This window comes from Gopherus evgoodei, chromosome 10, assembly GCF_007399415.2.
Source record: "Gopherus evgoodei ecotype Sinaloan lineage chromosome 10, rGopEvg1_v1.p, whole genome shotgun sequence".
Taxonomy (NCBI): Eukaryota; Metazoa; Chordata; order Testudines; family Testudinidae; genus Gopherus; species Gopherus evgoodei.
The window spans coordinates 77432557-77454539 of record NC_044331.1 but is presented as its reverse complement, the minus strand read 5'-3'; the positions used below and the strand labels follow the sequence as shown (position 1 = coordinate 77454539).

Genomic DNA, 21983 nt, shown 5'->3' with positions numbered 1-21983 from the left:
AAGAATATTAATTTATAAGGTTTTAGTTCAAATCATATCATGGTTTGACTCTCTGTTAATGTTATTTCCCATGGAAAACACAGCAAAATTAATATTATGTAATCTCTGAAAATATTGAATCTTCTCTTTGGACCTAAAAGTCCCATATTTTTGCCCGGTGGGGGCAGCTTTGGTATATTTTCATTGAGCTACATTGAAATTATTTATCACCTTCCAGATGAGCATTTCAAAATAGTACTGGGATTATAATTTGTTCATTCATTGGACACTGATTTTGGATATAAGAACAACTTACTAATAGCAGTAACTCTATATTTTCTCAATTTTATGTCTTTAAGATCTCAATCCTAATACTACATTAAAGCAGTAGTTCTCTCTTCAGGTTCTCGTTCATTGTAGATATAGATTTGATTGAGGTCAGATAAATGGTGGTATCCTGTTAGTGCAGAAATGTGATCTCAGCTGCCAAGCTATGTCCGGAAAGTCATAATATTTTAATAATTATGCATATGGAAAAGTAAGCTAATAAACTATGTTTGCAGTGCAAGTACTTATGGCATAGGTTGAAAAGTTTAGTTAGAAAGCTTTGTATATAACGCTATATAAAAATCTATTGCTTTCATCCGGAACTGGGTTGACATTTTGTTCTTTTTGGTTTGCAGTCAGTCGTTAAGTAAAAAATGTCTAGCATCTTTTGATAGAAAGTTTAGGCATTGACACTTATCCTTCTCCATCTGCTTCTAAGAGAATTTTTCTGATCTTTCCAGGTTCCATTCCAGTATGTAGCCAAATAGCTTTAAGTGGCGTTTCACGCTTGGCTCAGTGAAGATAAGGACAGCCTAATGCTTATGGTCCAAGGGCTTACAGTGTTTCTCTGATGCCAGGGAATTGTCCTGTCATGCAGAGCATGAGCTGAAAACAAACTTAAATATTTAATATAGCTGTGTGGTACAGGATACAGATTGGAATCATTCTGAATCCAGGCTGTAAATTATGCTTGAGTTCACTAAACTCACAAGAAGGTTGTGAGCAGAATAAGGATAAATATTTTATGCATACAAGAGACAGTTTACTTGTGTCAATTCTGTAATGTTCATAGATAATGGAACAATCTTGATCAGTCTTCTAAAATGAGAGGTGAGCGGGAATCATTGTAACTGCAAACATGGAAAATATGATCTGCTTCTTACTTTGAACACATTTCTCTTATTCCCATTGTATTTCAGTTGGTAGATTTGGTGTAACCAGTTTGTTTTTGTTGTTCATCCCTGGTGACTGCCAGTAGTGCTATGCTGTACAAACAGGGACTATTGATCAAATTTGAAGTCATTAACTTGCCTGTTTAAATAGATGCTGTCCTATATAATTAGTAGAACGAGAGAGTAATACTGGCTGATACGGCTTTATTCTAAATAAAAGCCTTCTTTTCATAAAGTCTTAATTTGGTGCTATTCAGATGTTTTGCTTGTTTTGTATATTTAGCTTGCACAAGAACTAGGCTTTTAAAAAAAATTTAAAATAAACAAAATATATTTAAAATAAAGCGAGGATAATAGTTTTGTGACTATAAGTGAAGAATGGCATTGATATGATGTGAGACTGCAAAGCCTTTGTTGCTAATTGTAAAATCATGCTTGGAGGAAATGGTCACCAGGGTTTTCTGTGAGGTAAATGACTGCCAGACAATTTCTTGGTAGACAAATGAAAATATTTGGGGAAGAATGGCTTATCACTCTCTGGCTCCAACTGCTTAGAGTATTCTGTCCAAAATGTTTCAACTTGCCTTCTCTGCCCATAGTACCTTGTTTACACACAATTTACCTTTCACCTCTCCTTAGCTGAAAGGAACGAATATCTTAGCAGTTCTGAATTATTATTCTCAAATGGAGAAAAGAGGCAAGATTTAATAGGTGTAAGCTGTTTTTTCAGTGGCTCTGTATCTTTGTGGTATGCCTGTCAGTCTTCTGTAGCATCTGTATTTCCTAGATATTGCTTAGCACAACTGAATGTGAAGGTCAGCTATACAAAGTGGTTTTTGGTACACATGCTGAATTCCTTGAGTATGTATTATAAATTAGTGCTAGGTATGCATTAGTGTATTGTGAACAGCATTGGAACAGAATAGTGATAATCTCCTTAATCTGTGTACAGTATGTGCCTGCAGACAGTCTAGTGTTCCTGAGTCACATTGTTGCTAGTCTCTGGAGAGTCTGCAAATTCAGCAGTAGGATGCATGCTTATTGACCCACATTTCCTCAGGCACAGAAATAGTCACGTGTGTCTTCCACACCAGGAAATGCATCTCATTTACTGTTTGGAAACCAGACAAGCATTGATGTACAGTAACTTGGTTCATCAAGCATTTATATGACCTAAACCAAAGTGCTTTCAGGGATTTACCCTTTGTATGACTGATATGTGATTAGATAGACCAGGGGTTCTCAAACTTGATTGCACTGTGACCCCCTTCTGACAACAAAAATTACTACAGGACCCCAGGAGAAAGCACTGAAGCCAGAGCCTGCCCAAGCCCCATCACACTGGGTGGAAGGGGTAAAGCCCAAGCCCCACTGCTTTAGGTCAGGAGGCCAAAGCCCAGAGGCTTCAGCCTCAGGCAGGGAGCCTCTAAACTGAGCCCTGCCGCCCATGGCTGAAGCCCTTGGGCTTGGACTTGGGCATGGGCTTGGGTCCTGGGCCCCAGCAAGTCTAAGCCAGCAACACATCAATCGCTGAGATAGACTATAGAGAGTATATGTGTATGCTTCCTTTAATTTTTGTCTAGCAAGAAAACACAGATCTCTGTGTGCACACTACTGCCTTATTCTTACAATAGTCAAGTAAAAAATTGCTTACTTCTAAACCAGAAGTGTTTTAATTGTTTACCAGACATTAGAAACTTTGATATTAATCTAGTGAAAACGGCATTATATAGGGATATTTCCTACAACAGATTAGCTGCTCTTATATAATAGAGAATAGTGATTTTAATATTAAGATTAATAGACTCTGCAAAAGGATCAGGAATTGGGGGACGAATGAGAAATTTGATTTAAAATAAATACTACAGACAACTTGTTCCATACTTTCTATGCATTTTCAGCTCTAAGCAAGAAGGCTTTAGTGGCGATCTTTAGAAAACTATAGATGTCCAAATAGTAATGGGAATAAGAGTTTTTTAAGCTCTTTGTGCTGAACTACAGTAATTTGGACCAATAAATGGAGAGGATGTATAATAATTTGTGTGTGTATAAATCTCAGAATTTGACAGTTGAAATTTTTTAATGATTCAATTACGAGTAATATTTTTATTGAGAGACTTCTTGTATTCAAAATCAAAGTTGGTGCTAAGAATCTCATGTTGTTTGATGTCTCATTGCAGAAAATTTCTGTTCATTACCTCCCCAGACTTGAGAAATAAATTTCGCCCTTATGCCAGAACTTCCAAACTTGAGATCCTAAAATCAAACACCTAACTCCATATTTAGGTGCTTAGGTAATAGGTCTGATTTACCAAAAGCAAAACAAAACAAAAAAACCTTGGTGCCTGTAGTTTCTGTTGAAATAGGTGGGAGTTACAAGTGCCCAATGCACTTCTGAAAATCAGAGCAATTACTTAAAAATAGATTTTGTTGTGCAACTTTAGACACTTAAGTTTGGGAAATACAGGCCTTAGTCTTCAGATTTGGCTGTGCCTTTTTATAATCATCTGGGAACGGCTTAAGAAAATTATGCTTTGTTTTCTATATCTGACAGAAATAATGTGGCTATAAAGGAGTATTAATAAAAACCAAAATTGATAAATAGATGTTTGACCACTAATCTGATACTTCAGGTGTTCTGTCTGATGCCAGTGTATAAAATCGGCGGAGTTTTAGTGGTTAGATCCCTCTCTGTCTAGCTGCAGTGGCAATGTAACTATAGAGCAGTATCACGCTTCCTGGATCCAGTATTAAATGGGGTTTGACTGTATCTATTGCACAAATGACTAAACTATGTGCAGCCACAGTTGGAAGGGTCCTGGAGGGAACAGTAATATTGGATTTTAAAGCACAGCTTCATTCGTGACGTAGACGTGGTCAAACGTGGATAATGAATGAAAATTACTTTCTCCATTTATAGAATTTTGTTTTCCAACAGGAAGGAATCCAAATGGTGTTTAGAATGATTTTTGGGTGTTTATGCTGCAATAATTTAATGTGGCAGGTTCACTTTGCTTGGCTAAGTGTTTAGAAAGGGAAGGCAGTATATCTGTGCTAAGAAGTTGACCTTTCAGTATCAGCAAGGGTTGAAACTGTTCATCAGGATCTCACATATAGTAACTAGTTGTGCATCAAAAACTAGGTAATCAATCTAAAATCTTTAGTTTAAAATGTGAATGTCATTAATACCTTGGTACAGTCCTAGGTAAAATCTAAGACTTTATTACTAATCTGGGGGAATTCTTTCTAATGACATATGACACAACTGTCAACTCAAAATAAATATAACAGGAATTCAAGGCCAGCCACTCATATATAATTGTGAAATGAAGTTATACTCATAGGAAATACCTAAAACTATATCCAGTATGTGTATTTTCTCCATATTGAAAACTAACAGTACCCCTGTCTAAGCAGTATCAGTGCCTTGATGCCAGGCTGTGTGACACTGTACCTGGAAAAAAATATTGTAGGGGCGGAGGAAGGGAAATGCTTTGAAGAACTAGCCAGCACCATGACTTTAGTCTCAGCGTTCCATGGTGGTATGCAACTTTAGGTTCCTTTTGGATTTTTCAGTGATACTGGATTACCAGTTAGCATCTTCCATCTACTACTGACGGAGAGGCCCCATCCTTTGGGTGTGTGGTCAGCCACATATTTGTTACCCTTGGCTTGACTATGGCAACACACTATACCAAGGAATGAAAGTAACATTGAATGAAAAAATTCCAGCTGGTTCAACTAATGGCTGTCCGCCTGCTAAGTAGCCCAGATCAGTATGAACACATCACCTTCATCTTTTGGACACTCTTAGCTCCCCATTGAATACTGGCTTTAATGTCGTGATCTTGATATTTATAGCCTTCAATGGGCTGGGGTTTGGTTACCTCAAAAATTGTTCCTCTTGTTGTCATGCTTTTCCAGATAGCTATATCGGTCAGGAACAATGGAACTGTTAATAACAAGGCTGAAATTTGTGGAAGCAGGGAACAGAGTTGCCTTGGCAGTGGGGCCCATAGCTTTGGAATTCTCTCTATCACAAGGATTGACACAAGTAGTCTTACTACATTTAGATGGAAAAGTAAAAGCCATCTTTTCACTGTAGCTTTCTTAACAAAATATAAATGTGAAAGCAAGCTATATACTCTAGAAAATGGAGGAAAATCCCAGACCACTGGTTGCTTAAGGTACTCTAATATCAAAATGGAGTATTAATACCTGTACACAATAGTAAGTAAACGCAAAATAAATCCTATATATTGAAAAAAGGAGAACATGGAATGTGGATTTCTTGAAAAGTACTGCAGTATGTATTTATTTAGAGGTCGCTCCAGTAGTAATGTCAGATTAATTTAAGAGACTTTATTTTATAATTTTACTTTAAAAAATAACCCTTAGTTCCAATAATTAGTTGCTGTCAGATTAATTGCTAGAGATGAACCAGTAAGCCAGTAGTTTACATGTTTAGACATATTCAAAATCTGGCCTTAACATTTTTGTGTCTGATATTTTACAGAGTGAAGTTTTCTAAATTGATGTCTTGTACTGGAAGTCCTTCATTTGAATGGATTTAGTGATTTAAAAGAATTTAGAGAGAAGGGAGTGCTAGGATACTGTGGCTATGATGGTTATAGAAGTGCCTTGGGTAGAATTAGTTGCCATCCAAAGAATTGCTGGTAATTGAAAGTTGGAATATCCCTGTTGGTTCCAGGTCATTAATTGAATCTACAAGAGTGTATGTTGTTTTCAGTCTATTTAAATAGCAGCTATCCTGTGGACTTTCACTTGCTGTTGGGTCAATTTACTCCTCTCTTACTTCATAGTTGTACCTTTTTAGCTGACTTAAGTTTACTCTTTGCTTCTCCCAGTTAAATGTTGTTCTTATAAAAGCTTTTTTCTTTCTGGTGGCTCTTGAATCCATCATCTGAAGTGATGTATAGTGTCAGCTGAAGCCAATTGCTAGCTGCCTTTACACAGTGCATTACATAGCAGCTTTTGTTAGGTCTGCTCAGCTGAGTGCCAAGCTTTGACTGAAGGCATGCCTGTATTTTTACTTTTAAGACAATGTTTCATGCAAGTTGTTTAACTAAAATCTTTCATAGTGATACATTTAAACTCTCTTGGGATGAACTAGCAGTTTGCATAGTTTACAGCTTACACAGGGTTTAACGGCATACATTTTTGAAATAACATTGTTTGTTTTTAAGCTCTTACAAACATTCCTGTTGAGCATTTGATGAAAACCAGACACTTATCTGTACCAAAAAAAGAGTATTGTCCATAAAAATTCCAGATAGGCTTATTTTCATTTAAATTCTTTTGCTTTTGTTTCTTATGTTGAATTAGTACCCTGATTTTTTGTTGTCTTATTCCATGTATTTGAAAAATAAAATTTAACTTCACGTAATTTATTTTTTAAATATATATGGAATTCTGAATCATGTCCTTGTCACTTTTGGTATGATCTTTAAGTAAACTAAATAGCATCTAAAATTGGAAGCAGTCTTTGGAGATTAATATAGTCTATGTGAAGGGCTATAAATCCCAAGCATTGTTTGGCTGAAATACAAAATGCTTTTTTATGAAGATTTCAAGATTGAAATGGCAAAAAAAAAATGCTTGCCGTTTGGATGGATGTTTCAGAGCTTTGGCCATTTGGGAATAATATATGTCACTGTTGGGCTGTTGCCTTGTTATATTTAAATAAACTTTCTCAACAGCTTCAATGCAGAGGCTTCCTCTTTCTACTGCAGGACACTTGAAGCCTATGACCAGTCAGGTTTTTGCTATCTCTTTACTGATGAGATAAATTATTTGGTGTTTAACTGTGTGTGTGGGGAAACAGGGTCAAAGATAATATTTGGTTAATAAGTATAATGGCTAACCATGTTTTGCCCTTGCCAGAGTTATATAAGCTGGTATGTGGCTCTTTTCTGTCACCATTTCAAATGTGTTTTGCTCTGTGGACAATAGTGTCCCGTCCGCCTCTTCCCCCCCCCCCCCCCCCCCCCCAAAAAAAAAATTGGTCTATTTAATCAGTTTGGCTGATCTTCCCTCCTCTTAGCTCTAAGTATAGTAAGACATCCTAAAGTATATAGCGTATTGTGTTGCTGGAGCCACTCAGCATTTGTGTGTTTTGTGGGTAGTTTATCTCCTACTGAGGCAGTATGGGATATAGGCGTCCAAGTTTTCCCAGTATACGAAGAGACAAAGAAAGATGTTTCTTTGTAAGGACTCTCAAACTTGGTTGACACATGGATATTTGTTTAACAAAAAAAAGCAGCTGTGTGAAAATGACTCGATCCTTGTCATTTGTGTTTCACAAATTGATCACAAAATCATAATTATACTAGTAGAGTGGCTGGCTGAGCCCTTCGCTTTCAAAAGGGAGAACAGAGAGCACATCTGGTTAAAGAGCAAGATCCAAAATGGTCCATTTTATAACTAATATGTAGGTTTTCAGAAGACCATTACATATTTGAATTAGCATCCAAATGATCTGCAACAAACACATTTTATAAAAATATGTATTTTTAAAGACAATCAAATGTCTCAAAAATGGAAGAGCTTTCAAACTTGTGAAAGAGGAGATTGAATATTATCCTAAATTCATTGAACCAGTAAATAGCTATCTAAATTATTTGAGTATTCTGTAAACACTTTCCTGCTAAATATGTACAAAGCAATTCCAAAGTAATTTTGGAGGAAAGCTTTTTGGATATTCACTTGGGGTTCTTTTCCTATTTCTCATGTCCTTAGAAAGTCCATTTATGTCCTGCATGAATTTCACTGTACAGTTTTGCTTGAAATCATTCATAAGTGGATACGTAGTTTAGTTTAAGGCAAGAGTTTGTATTTGTGGAAGGTTTGATTTCTTGGAAAATTCGGGGTGGGGGGGGAGGATGTCCACGCTCCCATCTATATATTAACTAATTAAGAATGTTTTTCCCTAAATATTCTTGTGGATTTGATGTGTTAGGAAATGAACACTGTCTGCAGTTGGCAGCCCTTTTGTTTAGGTGGTTCTGTACTCCGCCAAAAATCTTAAATAATTTGAATGAATACTGATAGCATTAACAGATGGGTAATTAAAGCACATTCATATAACATACCTAACTGACTATCTCCATAATTTTTAAAAGAAACCAAATAGTCCTACCTTCCTAATATTAAAAGTTAGTACAAATTGATAAATGGTCTTTGCATCATTTGTTAGCATTGTTCCTTTCTACTCGACACATGTACAGGATCCCAATGTCATTTCAAGATGTAGCTTCAGTCTTTTCATAAATAGGAAAGAACTAAGTTTAAAAGGTGAACCGAAAGACAATTTTAATAGCTAAAATCAGTACCTATATTGTGTTCAGATCTCAAATTTTATATTGAATTAACCATTCACTGTCACACCTCTGGTATTTGTAAAAATCAAATGCATATTGGTGAAGTTATGATTAAAGATGCTGTTGTCAGGTGCTTACTTTTTGGAATATTCTATCTTTTTTTGCTGTTCTGCAAAGGCTTGGAGTAGAGTATAATGTTAAGATATGGGGCAAGAGTCAGAACTCCTGAGTTTGATTGCCAGCTCTACCTCAGAGTTGCTGTCTGTGCTTGGTATTTTCATGCTTTAAGAATTTTTTCAGTGCTTGGATAACTGAAACAGCTAATTTTAAAACTTCATCATGGGTTTATTTCTCAAAGATTTTGATGTTATTTGAAGCAAACATGCAGCACATAATTTTCAACACTTCACCTTCCAACAAAATTTTAGTTGTATAGCAATGATGGGGAGCTCTGCACATCAATATCTGTTTCAGAGTGTGATCAGATATGTGCGAACCATTCAGATAAACATTGCTGGTCAACAGTGTGTCTTTTTTTTTTAATTGAATGGAAATGAATATGTTATGGTTTAAGAAATAAAACTCACAAGAAATCCAAAATTGTGGTTACCACTGCAACTGTAACTTGGATGCATTGCTTCTACATTAGGGCATAAAATTAACAGTGTAAACAGAAATATGCTGCATATATGAAAGGGAATATAGTTACAGCTCTTGTTTGAATTGTAGCTTTGAATTTCTTGATTTTTGTTTAAATTCTCATCTATAAAATTGTGTTTAGGATTTTTGCACTTTATTTTCTGAATTTTGTCCCCTGTATATACTTAACTTTTTTTTTTCTTACCACTCAGTTGTCCACTTCTCAAAATACATATTGTATCCAGACTGTGACGGAATACAATGGGGGTAATGAGAGCATAGTGTATTCTCAAATAGTTGAAAGCTAATTTGTGGGTGTTTCATAAAGAATTCACTCAATCAGATTTGTTGGAAACATTTTGTTAGAAAAGAGGGAAGAAAAATTTGACTTATTTTGTTTTCACTTTTGTTGTGGTTCTGGTGGATGCAGTGGGAATATGTGGCTGTATTCCCTGAAATGTCAAGGGAGGCAGTGTAGTCCAGTGAATATGGCACTGAACTGGGAATTGGGAGATCTGAGGACAGTTCCCTGCTCTGCCATTTACCCATCTGTAAAATCAGAATACTGATAAGTGCTTTGAGATCTGTGGCTGAAAGTTGCTATTAAGATCTAAATTGTCTTAATTTATTTTGTGAGGCTGGGAGGCTGTTAAGTGGTGGGGGGAACATAAGGTAAGAAGGTGACTGAATAAGGGTAGGAATTGAACATAGTGGCTAAACAAGTGCGGCTGGTGAACGGGGAACCAAAGGAAACTCCTACTTTCAAAAACTGATCTGCTTCCAGGAGTGGGAGTGATGGCTGCCCTAACAAGGCGTTTCTGACTTCTTGAATTTCTGTTACAGAATAAGTAATTGTGCAGTGGGAGTGGGAGGGTTCTTGGCGCAGAGGTGGAGGGGAGGACACAGAGTGAGAGTGGCTATGTTGTGTTGGGGGCACAGGAGGATGCTTGGTTAAGTGATAGACTAGTTAGAATTTTAGGGGCATTTAAAGAAATACTTGCGTTAATAGATAAGGGTTGGATCGGGCACTAATTGTGGGTGGGGAGAGGGGTAAGATGGGGAAGTTTATATTGAAAAAAAAATTCCATACCTGCTAATATCTCCTGACAAAATTAAATTTGCATATGTTCAAATAAATAAAATTGATTTAATTCAACACCAATTAATCTTCCCCTCTCCCACATAATTAATTCTAGAACTCTTTCACATGCCCCCCCAATTTATTCTCTTCCCCATTTCCGTAATTCACCACATATGCACAAAGGCTCAATTCTGTTCCCCTGCACACGTTAGTCCCCCAATTCCTTCTATAAATCCCTGCACAATTCTACTCAGAACTCTAATATCAGTTCTCACGAATCAGCCTCGCCCCACCAGTTAGCCCTATATTTTTTCCTTTTTGTGTGTGTGTATGTTATGACAGTAAAGGTTAAAATATTTCCAAAAGTTTGAAAAGCTAGCCAACCCTTCCACATACACAGGATGTACAGATGCAGATTTTAACAACGTTTATTGCTGGTCACTGCCATAGTGTTTTGTTTTGTTAATATCGGGAAGTCAAGAGACAATATATGGTTCAATTTGTGGTAACGTCAGGTTGAAATTAACATAAATGGAGAGAATACTCCTATTTGCAAGTTCTTTTTATGATTATGTAGGACCAACCTGTTAGTATTCTTTTCCAACTAGTTTTTCAATGCACTTTTAATTGCTAGCTATCGCTTCATAAAAATGCTCACACTTACCCCTGGTGTGTTTGAAGAATCTCTCTTCAGAGGTGCCTGCTGTTTGTAGATGGATATGTAGTGAGTTTCTACCCAGAAAAAAAACATACTTTGAACCCTACTGCAGCCCACGTAAAAGGGCTGCATAAAAAGACCTAAATATCTTAAATCTAGTAACTCTTCCTTTGGCAGTTAAGAGAAAACTTCATAGGAATGTAAAGGATCATGTATTGATTCAGTCCTGTAGCCCAGTTGAGTTCTAGCTTTAGTTAAGGTGGAGTGAAATGTAAGGATATGGTTTGTATTTCCACTGAAGCCTGTTCTTTGCTGACTAGCAAACTGTGTCGGCATTATAATACTATTCTCTATCATTAATGCAGGTCAGTCATGTGATGTTTGCAAAATATTCTCATTAGTTATTGTATGGACATCTGTACAGGTTTTCAGTTTGCCTCTGTTCTCTAGGTTTTAAATATCAAACTCCAAGTATCTGATTTCTGAAAAGTTAAATACACACAACCCTCTTAAATCTTTCAGAACCTGAAGTGCAAAGTTGAATCTGAATTCAGAAATTCACTTATAATTATGATCAAAATAACAAAACAAAAATAAAGGAGAAGAATAGAATGGATGCCTTGGACTTTGTAGTAACAATTTAACTTCAAATTGCAAATATAATGGTGTATTTTGGTACAATAATGTGGTTAGTCTTAGAAATGCTGTTTTTATACATGTAGTGCCTTCAGCAATATTCATTTTCTATTAAACTATTTCTCCTTCCATACCCCATCAAACATAAATGATTGCCAACCTGGAAAAAAAACCACTTAGATTCTTCATGTGTTGCCTAGTGGTGGGAAATCAAAACAGACATTTGTCTGCGGTGAAGTCTCTCTTAAGGGCGTGCACACAGAATAGGAACAGCAAGCAGAATCATTCTCAGAGGCAGTACAGGGAGGGTTGCTGATGGTGTTCAGAATATTTTCCACAGAAAATACACTGAACCACTTGGATGAGCAGGGATTTCATTTGACAGATTCGTCTAAGGTTTTTAATCTTGTGCCGCTGCACTGTGGGATTTAATGCCGCATGTGTTGCGTTGCTGCTGTCTGATTTTTAACACTTAAAATACTTTGTCCTTTTATGCTGCCCTCTCAGAAAACTTGTTCTTCCCCCCCTGCATTTTAGCTTTGAATAACAGAACACCCTGCTGTTTGTAGTTATTTTTAAACTGCCATTTTTAGGGTAGAAAAACAGCAATTTGGAAAATAGCCCTTAAGACAGAACTTATAAATAGTATAGCATTCGTTTGTGCTATTGCATAGTAGTGGCAAAAAAATTCTCCTTCATAAATAGGTCGCCACTGATTCCTGTGTTTGCAAGTTGCATACCATGTGAACTCTGGAGGCACTAGTGGAAGTATTACTATTATAATTATTTCTGTGTCTTGGGCCAGTCTGCACTGGGAGTGTTTTGCTGTTATAGCTATACTGGCAAAGTGCTCCTAGTGTTGATGCAGCATGTACCGGCAAAAGCACAGTTTTGCCAGTATAACTGTGTACACTAGGGGCTTTTGTTGTTGCATTTATGTTGGTCAGAGCTCATACCTGGCTCACCCCTGACTAGGGTGACCAGATGTCCTAATTTTATTGGGACAGTCCTGATTTTTGGGTCTTTTTCTTATATAGGGTCCTATTTACCCCCCAGCCCGTCCCGATTTTTCACACTTTCTGTCTGGTTGCTCTACCTCTGAACAACATAGCTATGCCAGCAAAAGCTTATAGTGTATACCTCATCTCAGATACGCTGAGGGCTTGTCTACACATAGTGCTGCTGTAACACTTAGTGAAGACGCTACCTACACCAGTGGGAGAGTTTCTCCCATTGGTATAGGTATTCCGTTTCTCCAAGAGGTGGTAACTGTGTTGACGGGAAAAGCCCTCCCATCAACATAGCGCTGTCTACATCAGAATCTCAGCTGGTATAACTCTGTTGCTCAGGGTAATAGATTTTCCACACCCCCTGAACAGCGTAGTTATACCATAAGTTTGTAATGTAGAGCACATCTAAATGTAAACTACATTGCAGCTGGATGTCCTTGTGTGGTATACTGTAACATTCATTATAACATGTCAGTTATTTTGCATCTAGGACTTCCTGTTTCCCCACCTTTACTCCTCTCTTCCCATAAGGAAACTTTCAAAGTAGTCATTTATAAATAAGAATTAAAAAACTTGAGCACTAAAATCTTTAATGTTTTTAATAGAAATGACCTATTAAAGCTTCTATTCTGTGCTAACTAACTTTACCTATGATTAGGGAGGGAAAGTCAAGACTGGTGTCAGATGTGTAAATATTTTCAAGTCAAAATCTTTTCTGCACCCTTATGTCCACCAATCTGGATTAATGCCTGTGACTGAGAATGAGGAGAGTTAAACACCTCTTGGAATGCAGTAATTGAAAGTGCATTTCCACAAACAAAGATAATCAGCTGTAATACCTGATGAAAGCACAAAGATGACCAAAACATAGCTCTGCAGACCTCTTACAATGAGACCACCCCTCTTTCTGCACAGGAAGAGGTGACTGTTCTCAGAGGACTTGTCTTCACTGCAAAGTTAAGTAATTTAAGTGTTGCTCCTAATTGGAATCCCATCCACACGCACGCAGCCCTGACTTGAGTGCAGTTCTCCTTTTAACTCAAGTCGGATGGCCTGAGAAGGTGTATAGGTTAAAACTCAAGTGAACACAACCTGTCAATTTCTAACACAACCACTCTGTAGTCTGGATACAGACTAGATGCTCTGTTGTGCATCTAGTCGTGCAGTATCTTCCCACAATTTCTTCCATGTGTCCAGAAAAGATGGACAAGTTCTCCTACAATTCAGTGGCAAAGAATTCAGAGTACCTCTGCTTACCGCAATGCTAAGAACTGTGGTATCTGCCCCCAGATAACTTAGAGCCACACAAGAGAGTATAATTGGGTCTTCTGATTTTTCGGTAAAAATTGACAAATACCGATAAAACACCGCCAGTGTGCTAACTTAATGTGCACTGTTTGGCTTATGTAGACCCTTCTGGTGCACGCTAAAGGTTCCATAGTGTGCTTTAACAATGCTGGAGTAAGTGACTTCTGGGTATTCTTCTGGCTCGGTCAGTCTGTTCTTCACTTCAGCAGGTGGGTATTATAGTTTTAAGAATACTTGATAGAGATCTTGTAGGTGTTGGAGAACACTTCAGCCTCCCTGGTCACTCAGTTACAGACTTAAAAGTCGCAATTCTCCAACAAAAAAACTTCAAAAACAGACTCCAATGAGAAACTGCAGAATTGGAATTAATTTGCAAACTGGACACCATTAAATTAGGCTTGAATAAAGACTGGGAGTGGATGGGTCATTACACAGAGTGAAAACTATTTCCCCGTGCTAATTTTTCCCCTATTGTTACTCACACCTTCTTGTCAGCTGTTGGAAATTGGCCATCCTGATTATCACTACAAAAGTTATTTTTTCTCCTGCTGATAATAGCCCACCTTAATTAATTAGTCTCGTTATAGTTGGTATGGCAACACCCATTTTTTTATTTTGTGTGTGTGTGTGTGTGTGTGTGTGTGTGTGTGTGTGTGTGTGTGTGTGATCTTGCTGTATTTTCCACTGCATGCATCCGATGAAGTGGGTTTTAGACCATGAAAGCTTATGACCAAATAAATTTTGTTAGTCTCTAAGGTGCTGCAAGTACTCCTCTTTTTGTTGAAACAAGGTGAGGGGAAGCTATTTGGAAGGCATAATGTAAGTGACCAGCATGCCAGGGTTAACACCCCCAATATTTTTGCAGCAGATTCGATGAGATGTTTGTTTACAAGTGGTATATAGCGCTCTGGCAGTACGATGCCAATGGCTCAGCTACCATAGTGCACCCTGCCAGAAGAGTTTCACTGGTGGTAGTGCACTTTAAGAGAAAGTCTTGCATAAACACAGCCTGGAGAAGGAAAGCATTCTCCTCAATCACCAGCACCACTTCCTGTTGCAATCCCCTATCAAGTGCCTTTGTCACTTGTTTGTTTACTTCGTTTTAGAAATCTGAGGGTTTTTTTTAAGTGAACCCATTGATAGGGCAGTTAAAAGCATTTTTGCTTCAGTGCGCAAATAGTGGACTGAAGCCAGGGCACAGCTCAGGGATGCTGGCTACTGAGATTGCTTCATAAAGGTGTTTTTGGAGCACTGACTGTTTTTGTGGCAGGATTTTTGTGTTACTACAGTGAATAATAGCTTTAACTAAAATTGAGGGTTTTACAGACTGCAGTACTAAAATTGGCAGTAATACTCTACTACAGTAGACCAAAAGCCAGTGGCAAAGATAAAACATTAAACAGAGAATCTAATTTTCCAGTAGTCAGGAACTGCAGTGGCTTTTATTCAGAAGCTCTGCAGAAGGTAGCTGCAAGAAAACACCATAAAACTTGGGTCAGTCTGAAAATATAAATTTAAGAATGAGATTGAGTATAGGGCTTGAACTTGTATATTTGGAAATTTTCCTTTACTTCTCCAATAAGCTTTCATATTGATGGTGAGAAGTGGGGTGAGAAGCTGAAGAATTCTATACTTTAAAGGGGTTTTTAAATTAGAAATTTCAACTAACAGTCTAACATTTCTGACTAATTTTTCCCATATTCACTTTTTTCTGTTTATTTCCTACTTTTTTCTCAAATCAATCCCAGCACTAGAAGAAAATTAATTGTTGCACTGTAAGTGCTCATGTAGTAACTGACTCTGATTCTGTAATTCTATTTTATTTCAAATTGTCATCAGTATTGTTACGAGTACAATACTTCACAGACCTGCAGATTTTTCATTTTTTGGTCAGTGGGGGGAAAAGATTCCTGTGATCTAGCACCAAATTTAAAAAGACACTTATGATATATGTATTAAAAAAAACTTCTTTACCTCTTGCTACAAAGGATGTAAGAATGAATGGTTTGTTTTTGCAGTTCATTCAGGTTGAATAGCAAGCTAGTCTGAACAGTTTCATTTGGTTATACATTTATGAATTTAATGCAGTGTTGTTTTTGATCATATTTGCTCTTTGACAGCCTCTTAGTCCACTTCCTGGTTGAAGGCAGATGCTGGTGGCATTGGTCCCAGCGCAGAACTGCTCCCAGGAGGCTAAAAGGGTCTCAGCAGAGGTGTGCCATGATTGTTTGTTTTTTTTTCCCATGCTTTTGTTACAACTATTTCCCAAGTCTAGCTTAGCCAAGGTGAAGGTGCCTGTGTCTGACCTCACATTCCTAGGGCTGATTTTATGCAGAATGGGAACCCGTTAGCTGCAGGGTGGGAAAGAGATGAGACATGTTGCTAGGCAGAGTGATGACATAAGCATTATACAAGCATCCTGCTACTTGTGTCCAGACGGCTCATCCTGATAGAGAGGGGACCTTCTCAACAAGTGGTTAGTGAAACATAAATGAACGCTGGTATAGCTAGCCTACTTTCTCTCTCTCTCTCTCTCACACACCTTAAGTAACGCTTAAATATCTTGACAATATTAATATTTGACAGTCAGTGGTTATACTTCCTAGCCTGATATAGAAGTTTAATGAATATTGGACAACTCCTTGGAACTGAGGCTGAATACTGAAAAAGTCTTATTGTACAGAGAGTTAAGATTGGAGTCTTGAACAGAAGAGGACCTTATAGAAGTGGAGATAGTCACACCAAAGTCTGTCTTTCTCTTATTCCTTTCATTTCTGTGTACTCTGCTATCCTTTTCTGTAGAATTGGGGAGAGGCAAGTAATGTCCGATTTGTGGATCTTCAAGAAGGTCATGGATAATTGGATGCTTTTTTGGCTTTGTTCCCTTGGATGGGGTCTTGTCTTATATCTAGGGCAAAAAGATATTGCATTGGAGACCCCTTGATCACTATTGCAATGTGTGCTTTTTTTTTCTTCCTCTTTTCTTATTTTATTATATGTAAAAATACTTTTGCCTACAAGAATTGGATTTGCTGGCAGATTGAGGTAGAGTAAGCTGGGGTTCAGTAGGAGGGTAGGTGCAAAGTTCTAAAAGATACTGGTACAGAACAGTAACAACTGCTTGAAAAGCTACGACCAACAATCTGAATGGATGGACCTGAGGCAAGAGAAGTCACTTTTGTGTATGTAAATATAAAATGCGCTTTCTGCATTGGGAACTTGAGCAAAACTGGCACACTTTGAAAGATACTGAATTCGGTCTTTGTCATATTAAACAATTTGTGCCAAAAGTTCATAAAGACCAAGATTCCTTTTATTTTATTTTTCTTGGTATGTGGTCAGCATTGAGATATGAGGGTAAAGGCAGTAGGGGATTAATTCAATTCCCTCCGTACATGAGTGCATGCAGAGACTACGCTGATTCCAAATTTTGAGGGCAAGAAGAAAGCAGTGTTCATATTTAACTTGGTCAGTTTTAAGTTAAGATCAAGATTGAGAAAATTTTTGGTGTCTAATCATTATGGGTGTTGAAGATATTTTTATAAAAGGCTTTTGATAGATTAATCTATTTTTGTTTTGCAGTATTATGTGCCAAGAATCTTGCAAAAAAAGATTTCTTCAGTAAGTATAACTGACAGATTTCTAATACTGAATAAATAACTTTATGGTATTGTTCTCACACTTGTATTTTTAAACTATAAATTATTGTCCTAACTCCCATTTATGTCTATTTTTCTGTGCTAGAGTTAGAGATAACTTCCACATTTGCCAGTAGCACCAGATTACTATTTAGGTTCATATTACTATATGATGTAGACAGGCAGCTTAGATATAAGACGGGGGCCGGGGGACAATTGTAGTCCTGACTCTACCACTGATGTCACTTACCTCTGTGTCTATGTAAAAGAGGCATAATACTGATCTCAAAAGAGGTGGTAACACTTATGTTTGTAGAGCACTCTGAGATTATAAAATACCATACAAGTGCTGGAGCCTAAACCATACCAAGGAGTGCATAGAAATGCATAGATACTAATGAAGGTATTTGTTTAATGAAATACTGTTTTAACTTAAGCAGTGTTTAATGTTTTTTCCCTTTATAGAATTTCAAAATTTGCTTCAGGTTAGAATTATGTTAAGCAAATTGTGTCCTAAAAAAAATCTGATCCTAGGAATGGAAACTGTATTTCAGTTGCAAAAAGAATTTTAGGATAACTGTAAATTTTCCTTACAAGAATGTTAAAAGCTCATGACAGAATTGGGATTAAAAAAGGAAAACTGAACAAAAAAAAAATAGTACAAAGGTCAAATTATGGTCATCATGTTATTGGTCCTATATAAAATTACAAAAAGGTAGCTTGCTGAAACTTGTGATAGTTTTTTTTCTTTCAGTTGCTGATGCATTAAAAGTGTGTATGTGTATATATGTATTCAATTGTTAATTTGGCACTGTGATTCTAATTGTACCTTTTCTCTCCCCCCATCTCCCCTCCATAGGACTTCCTGATCCATTTGCAAAAATAGTAGTAGACGGATCAGGTCAGTGCCATTCAACTGACACTGTGAAGAACACATTAGACCCCAAGTGGAACCAGCATTATGATCTGTGAGTTACTTATTCTGTAAAACCATTGCATGAATCTATCTGGAAAGTAAAACACAAGTGTAAGCAAGCCACCTTTTCCCCCATCTATTAGCAAGAAGAGCCAGAATTCCCGGAGGAAGCTGGACTTTACAATCACTTGCGGTTCTTAAAATATATTTGAAAGGTTTTCTTTTTCTTTATGGACACTTTTTTAAAAAAAAATTATTTAGGCATGATTTTAAAGCATCTAGGTGTTTCAAACACAGCATGAAAGCTTTGACTCTAAGCTTGGCTAGATTCCTGCATCAAAGTTATTTCCAAACATTCTTCTTGTTGCAGTGATTAAAATTTTTTCAAAATAATAAACACAAATCTAAAAGAAGTAAGTTTGGAACATAATGAATTAATGTGTCACGTAGCTTTTAATGAGGCTGTCTGTAATTAACCAGTGCTATAACATTAACGTGCTGTGCAAAGTTGCAACACTCTAATTAATGCTATAGCAGGATTAAGTATTTCTGTATTTATGATAAAGCGACAGGACTAAAATATATCAGAATTCAATCTGCATGGAGCAAAGTGAAAATACTGTAGAATAATAAGAAATCAAGCTTAAATTATTCTCTTCTAAATATATATTTTTCTAGATATGTTGGGAAAACAGATTCTATAACCATCAGTGTATGGAATCACAAGAAAATACACAAGAAACAGGGAGCTGGCTTCCTGGGGTGTGTCCGTCTCCTTTCCAATGCCATCAGCAGACTAAAAGATACTGGATGTTAGTATATTTTTTTTACATGCATCTTAAAAAATGTATTTTGCAAAAGTCCTTGGTGCTATATATTTAAGTTATGAATATTAACTTTATCTTCAGTTCAATATTTGCTTGGGTTGAGTTTTTTTTAATTCGTTTGCAGACCAGCGTTTGGATCTATGCAAATTAAACCCCACAGATACTGATGCAGTACGAGGCCAAATAGTGGGTAAGAACATTCCTGTCTGTATAAAAAGAAGCAGTCGTAGTTCAAACTTCACAACTCTTTGGATTAAAATAAGATTCAGATGGATGCTAAAAGGGAAAAACTTTCCTCAAAAAAAAAAAAAATCTTTCAAACCTCATTTCCTGAAGTCACTTATTGTTTCAATCCCCTTTCATGTTCCTTATACTAATATTAATTAGATGTCCTGGTTACTGTAAATGAACAGGGACTAGGTTAGATCATTTGAAATTTGTTTAATCATTATCTAAATTGCTTTCTTGCAACTGATAATTGTAAGGATAATTGGTATGCATAAGTAGGAATGGAGGATTTTGGTGGTGATTCTAATACAACTACTTAGGGTAGACTTTCTCCATGGAAAACCAATTGTACATGTTTCATGAGGGGAGGGATAGCTCAGTGGTTTGAGCATTGGCCTGCTAAACCCAGTTTTGTGAGTTCAGTCCTTGAGGGGGCCATTTAGGGAAGTGTGGGGATTGGTCCTGCTTTGAGCAGGGGGTTGGACTAGATGATCTCCTGAGGTCTCTTCCAACCCTAATAATCTGTGATTCTGTAAGGCCAAGGTGATGCATAACAGGAATTCAGTGGACCATCAACTCTAAAGGAAGATACTGTGATATAAACATTTTGCAGAACACCATTTTTAAGTCACTTTTCTGAGAACACCACCTGACAAAGAATGGCTGTTTTGACATTGCGGTAGTGTGCCTGCCTAGCCATCTCATACTGTGAGCTGGTGATCTGTGACTTGGGATACTTAACAATTGATTAGACAAGCTTTTTCTTTATTTTTTTTTCTTGCTCTGTTTGGAGCATTTAGCCCAAATTTTACACTCTTGTGTTCTTAAAATATTTTGAAGTATGCATTTAATTTAAAAATACAATCAAATCCCCTTTGTCTTTTCCTGACTCCCCTTCACTGAAGGAGGAAATATGTAATTGGCAATAATTTTAATTCTCCATTGTGGTGACATCTAGTGGTGAATAAAGTTCTGATTCCAGGCATCCTTGACTTGGTACTCACAGAAGAGATATAGAACCTTTGTGAATGCTGATAAATAAAAAAGTCCATATTTATAACAAAGTAAATGCTAGCTTGGATTATTCATAGAGAAGAGACAGTCTAGCTTTTGGAGCTATGATGCTAGTAGTTTGCATTTGGGAAGTACTATCCCTTTTTTAAATCAAAAACACTTAATAAAATATAGAGTAGTGCAGATGTGAACTATTGATAAAACGATGCATTCTTGGAATGGCAGGATTTGTCTTCAATTTTCATTTTTCTGTTTCAGTCAGTTTACAGACACGGGACAGAATAGGCTCAGGAGGTTCTGTGGTAGATTGTAGAGGGCTGTTGGAGAACGAAGGGTAAGTGTTAAATCTGATGATTCTGCTGTGTATTTAGTTTCACTTAATTCCATTCATGGTATTTTTGTTCATGGTATGTATTATGCTTATGAAGAACAAAATCTGGAATTCTTGTGAATAGTAATTCAGCCAAATTAATTAAGAAATGGTTTTGAGATAGATATGATGTATCTCTAGACCATTTTTTTAAAAATTTGTCTGTATTGCTAATCAACAATTTAATTATGTTTATACACATGTGCACATGCACATAAATATGTATTGAATGAAATTTGTGTGTGTATGCATGTATATGAATTTAATTGTGTATTTAATTAAATTTTAAATGAAAAAATATATATATAAATAAAAAAAGAGTAGGGTATAGTGTGTGTCCTAGAAGTTGCAGTTCATTCAAATCAAATAATAAAGAGGAAGAAAATTAGCCCTTTTTGTATACAAACATTTGTTGTGTTAATTTTGTGAGCGTCCCTGCTTTCAGAACGGTGTATGAAGATTCTGGACCTGGAAGGCCACTCAGCTGTTTTATGGAGGAACCAGCACCATATACAGATAGTACTGGTGCTGCTGGTGGAGGAAATTGTAGGTTTGTGGAATCTCCTAGTCAAGATCAGAGGCTTCAGGCACAGCGACTTCGAAACCCTGAAGTCAGAGGTCATGTACAAACACCTCAGAATAGACCACATGGTCATCAGTCACCTGACCTACCTGAAGGTTATGGTAAGAGTTTCCGGAATTGTACATTTGCTGAAGTCTTTTAGAGAGCTTTATAGCTAAATTTCCTTAAGTTTAGTATAAAATACATGCTTTACTTGTTAGTACAGGCAATATCTGTATGTCTGTAATGGTCTGTATTTAGGGACATGAGATAAGCAGTACAGATATAAACTGAAGAATGGCTCCTTAGAAAACAGCTACTGCAAGAGACACCTAGCGCTGATAGTAAACTAAACATGAGTTTGTGGTGCGATGCTGTTGCAGAAAGCTAATGCTAAATTTGAATGTTTATGCATGGAAAGTGCATTTAAAACTAGAGTAGTAGTGCTATTTTGCTTTCCCTATGGCATATTTTGTGCAGGGTTGAGGCCCATAGTTTAGAAAAGAGCTAGAAAAACTACGGGAAAATATAAAGGCAACAAAGAAACAAGAATCAGA

The 21983-nt window shown here is 36.8% G+C and overlaps 1 protein-coding gene across 2 annotated transcripts in view; it reads left to right on the top strand.

The window, feature by feature from the left end:
- Positions 1-21983, top strand: part of SMURF1 (SMAD specific E3 ubiquitin protein ligase 1) — a 60738-nt gene that overhangs the window by 17936 nt on the left and 20819 nt on the right. For both annotated transcript variants that reach the window (XM_030577558.1, XM_030577557.1), the window contains exons 2-7: positions 17454-17492; positions 18369-18477; positions 19104-19237; positions 19377-19442; positions 20753-20828; positions 21310-21548. In XM_030577558.1, coding sequence (XP_030433418.1) covers positions 17454-17492; positions 18369-18477; positions 19104-19237; positions 19377-19442; positions 20753-20828; positions 21310-21548 — 663 coding nt within the window. The remainder of the gene's footprint in view (positions 1-17453; positions 17493-18368; positions 18478-19103; positions 19238-19376; positions 19443-20752; positions 20829-21309; positions 21549-21983) is intronic.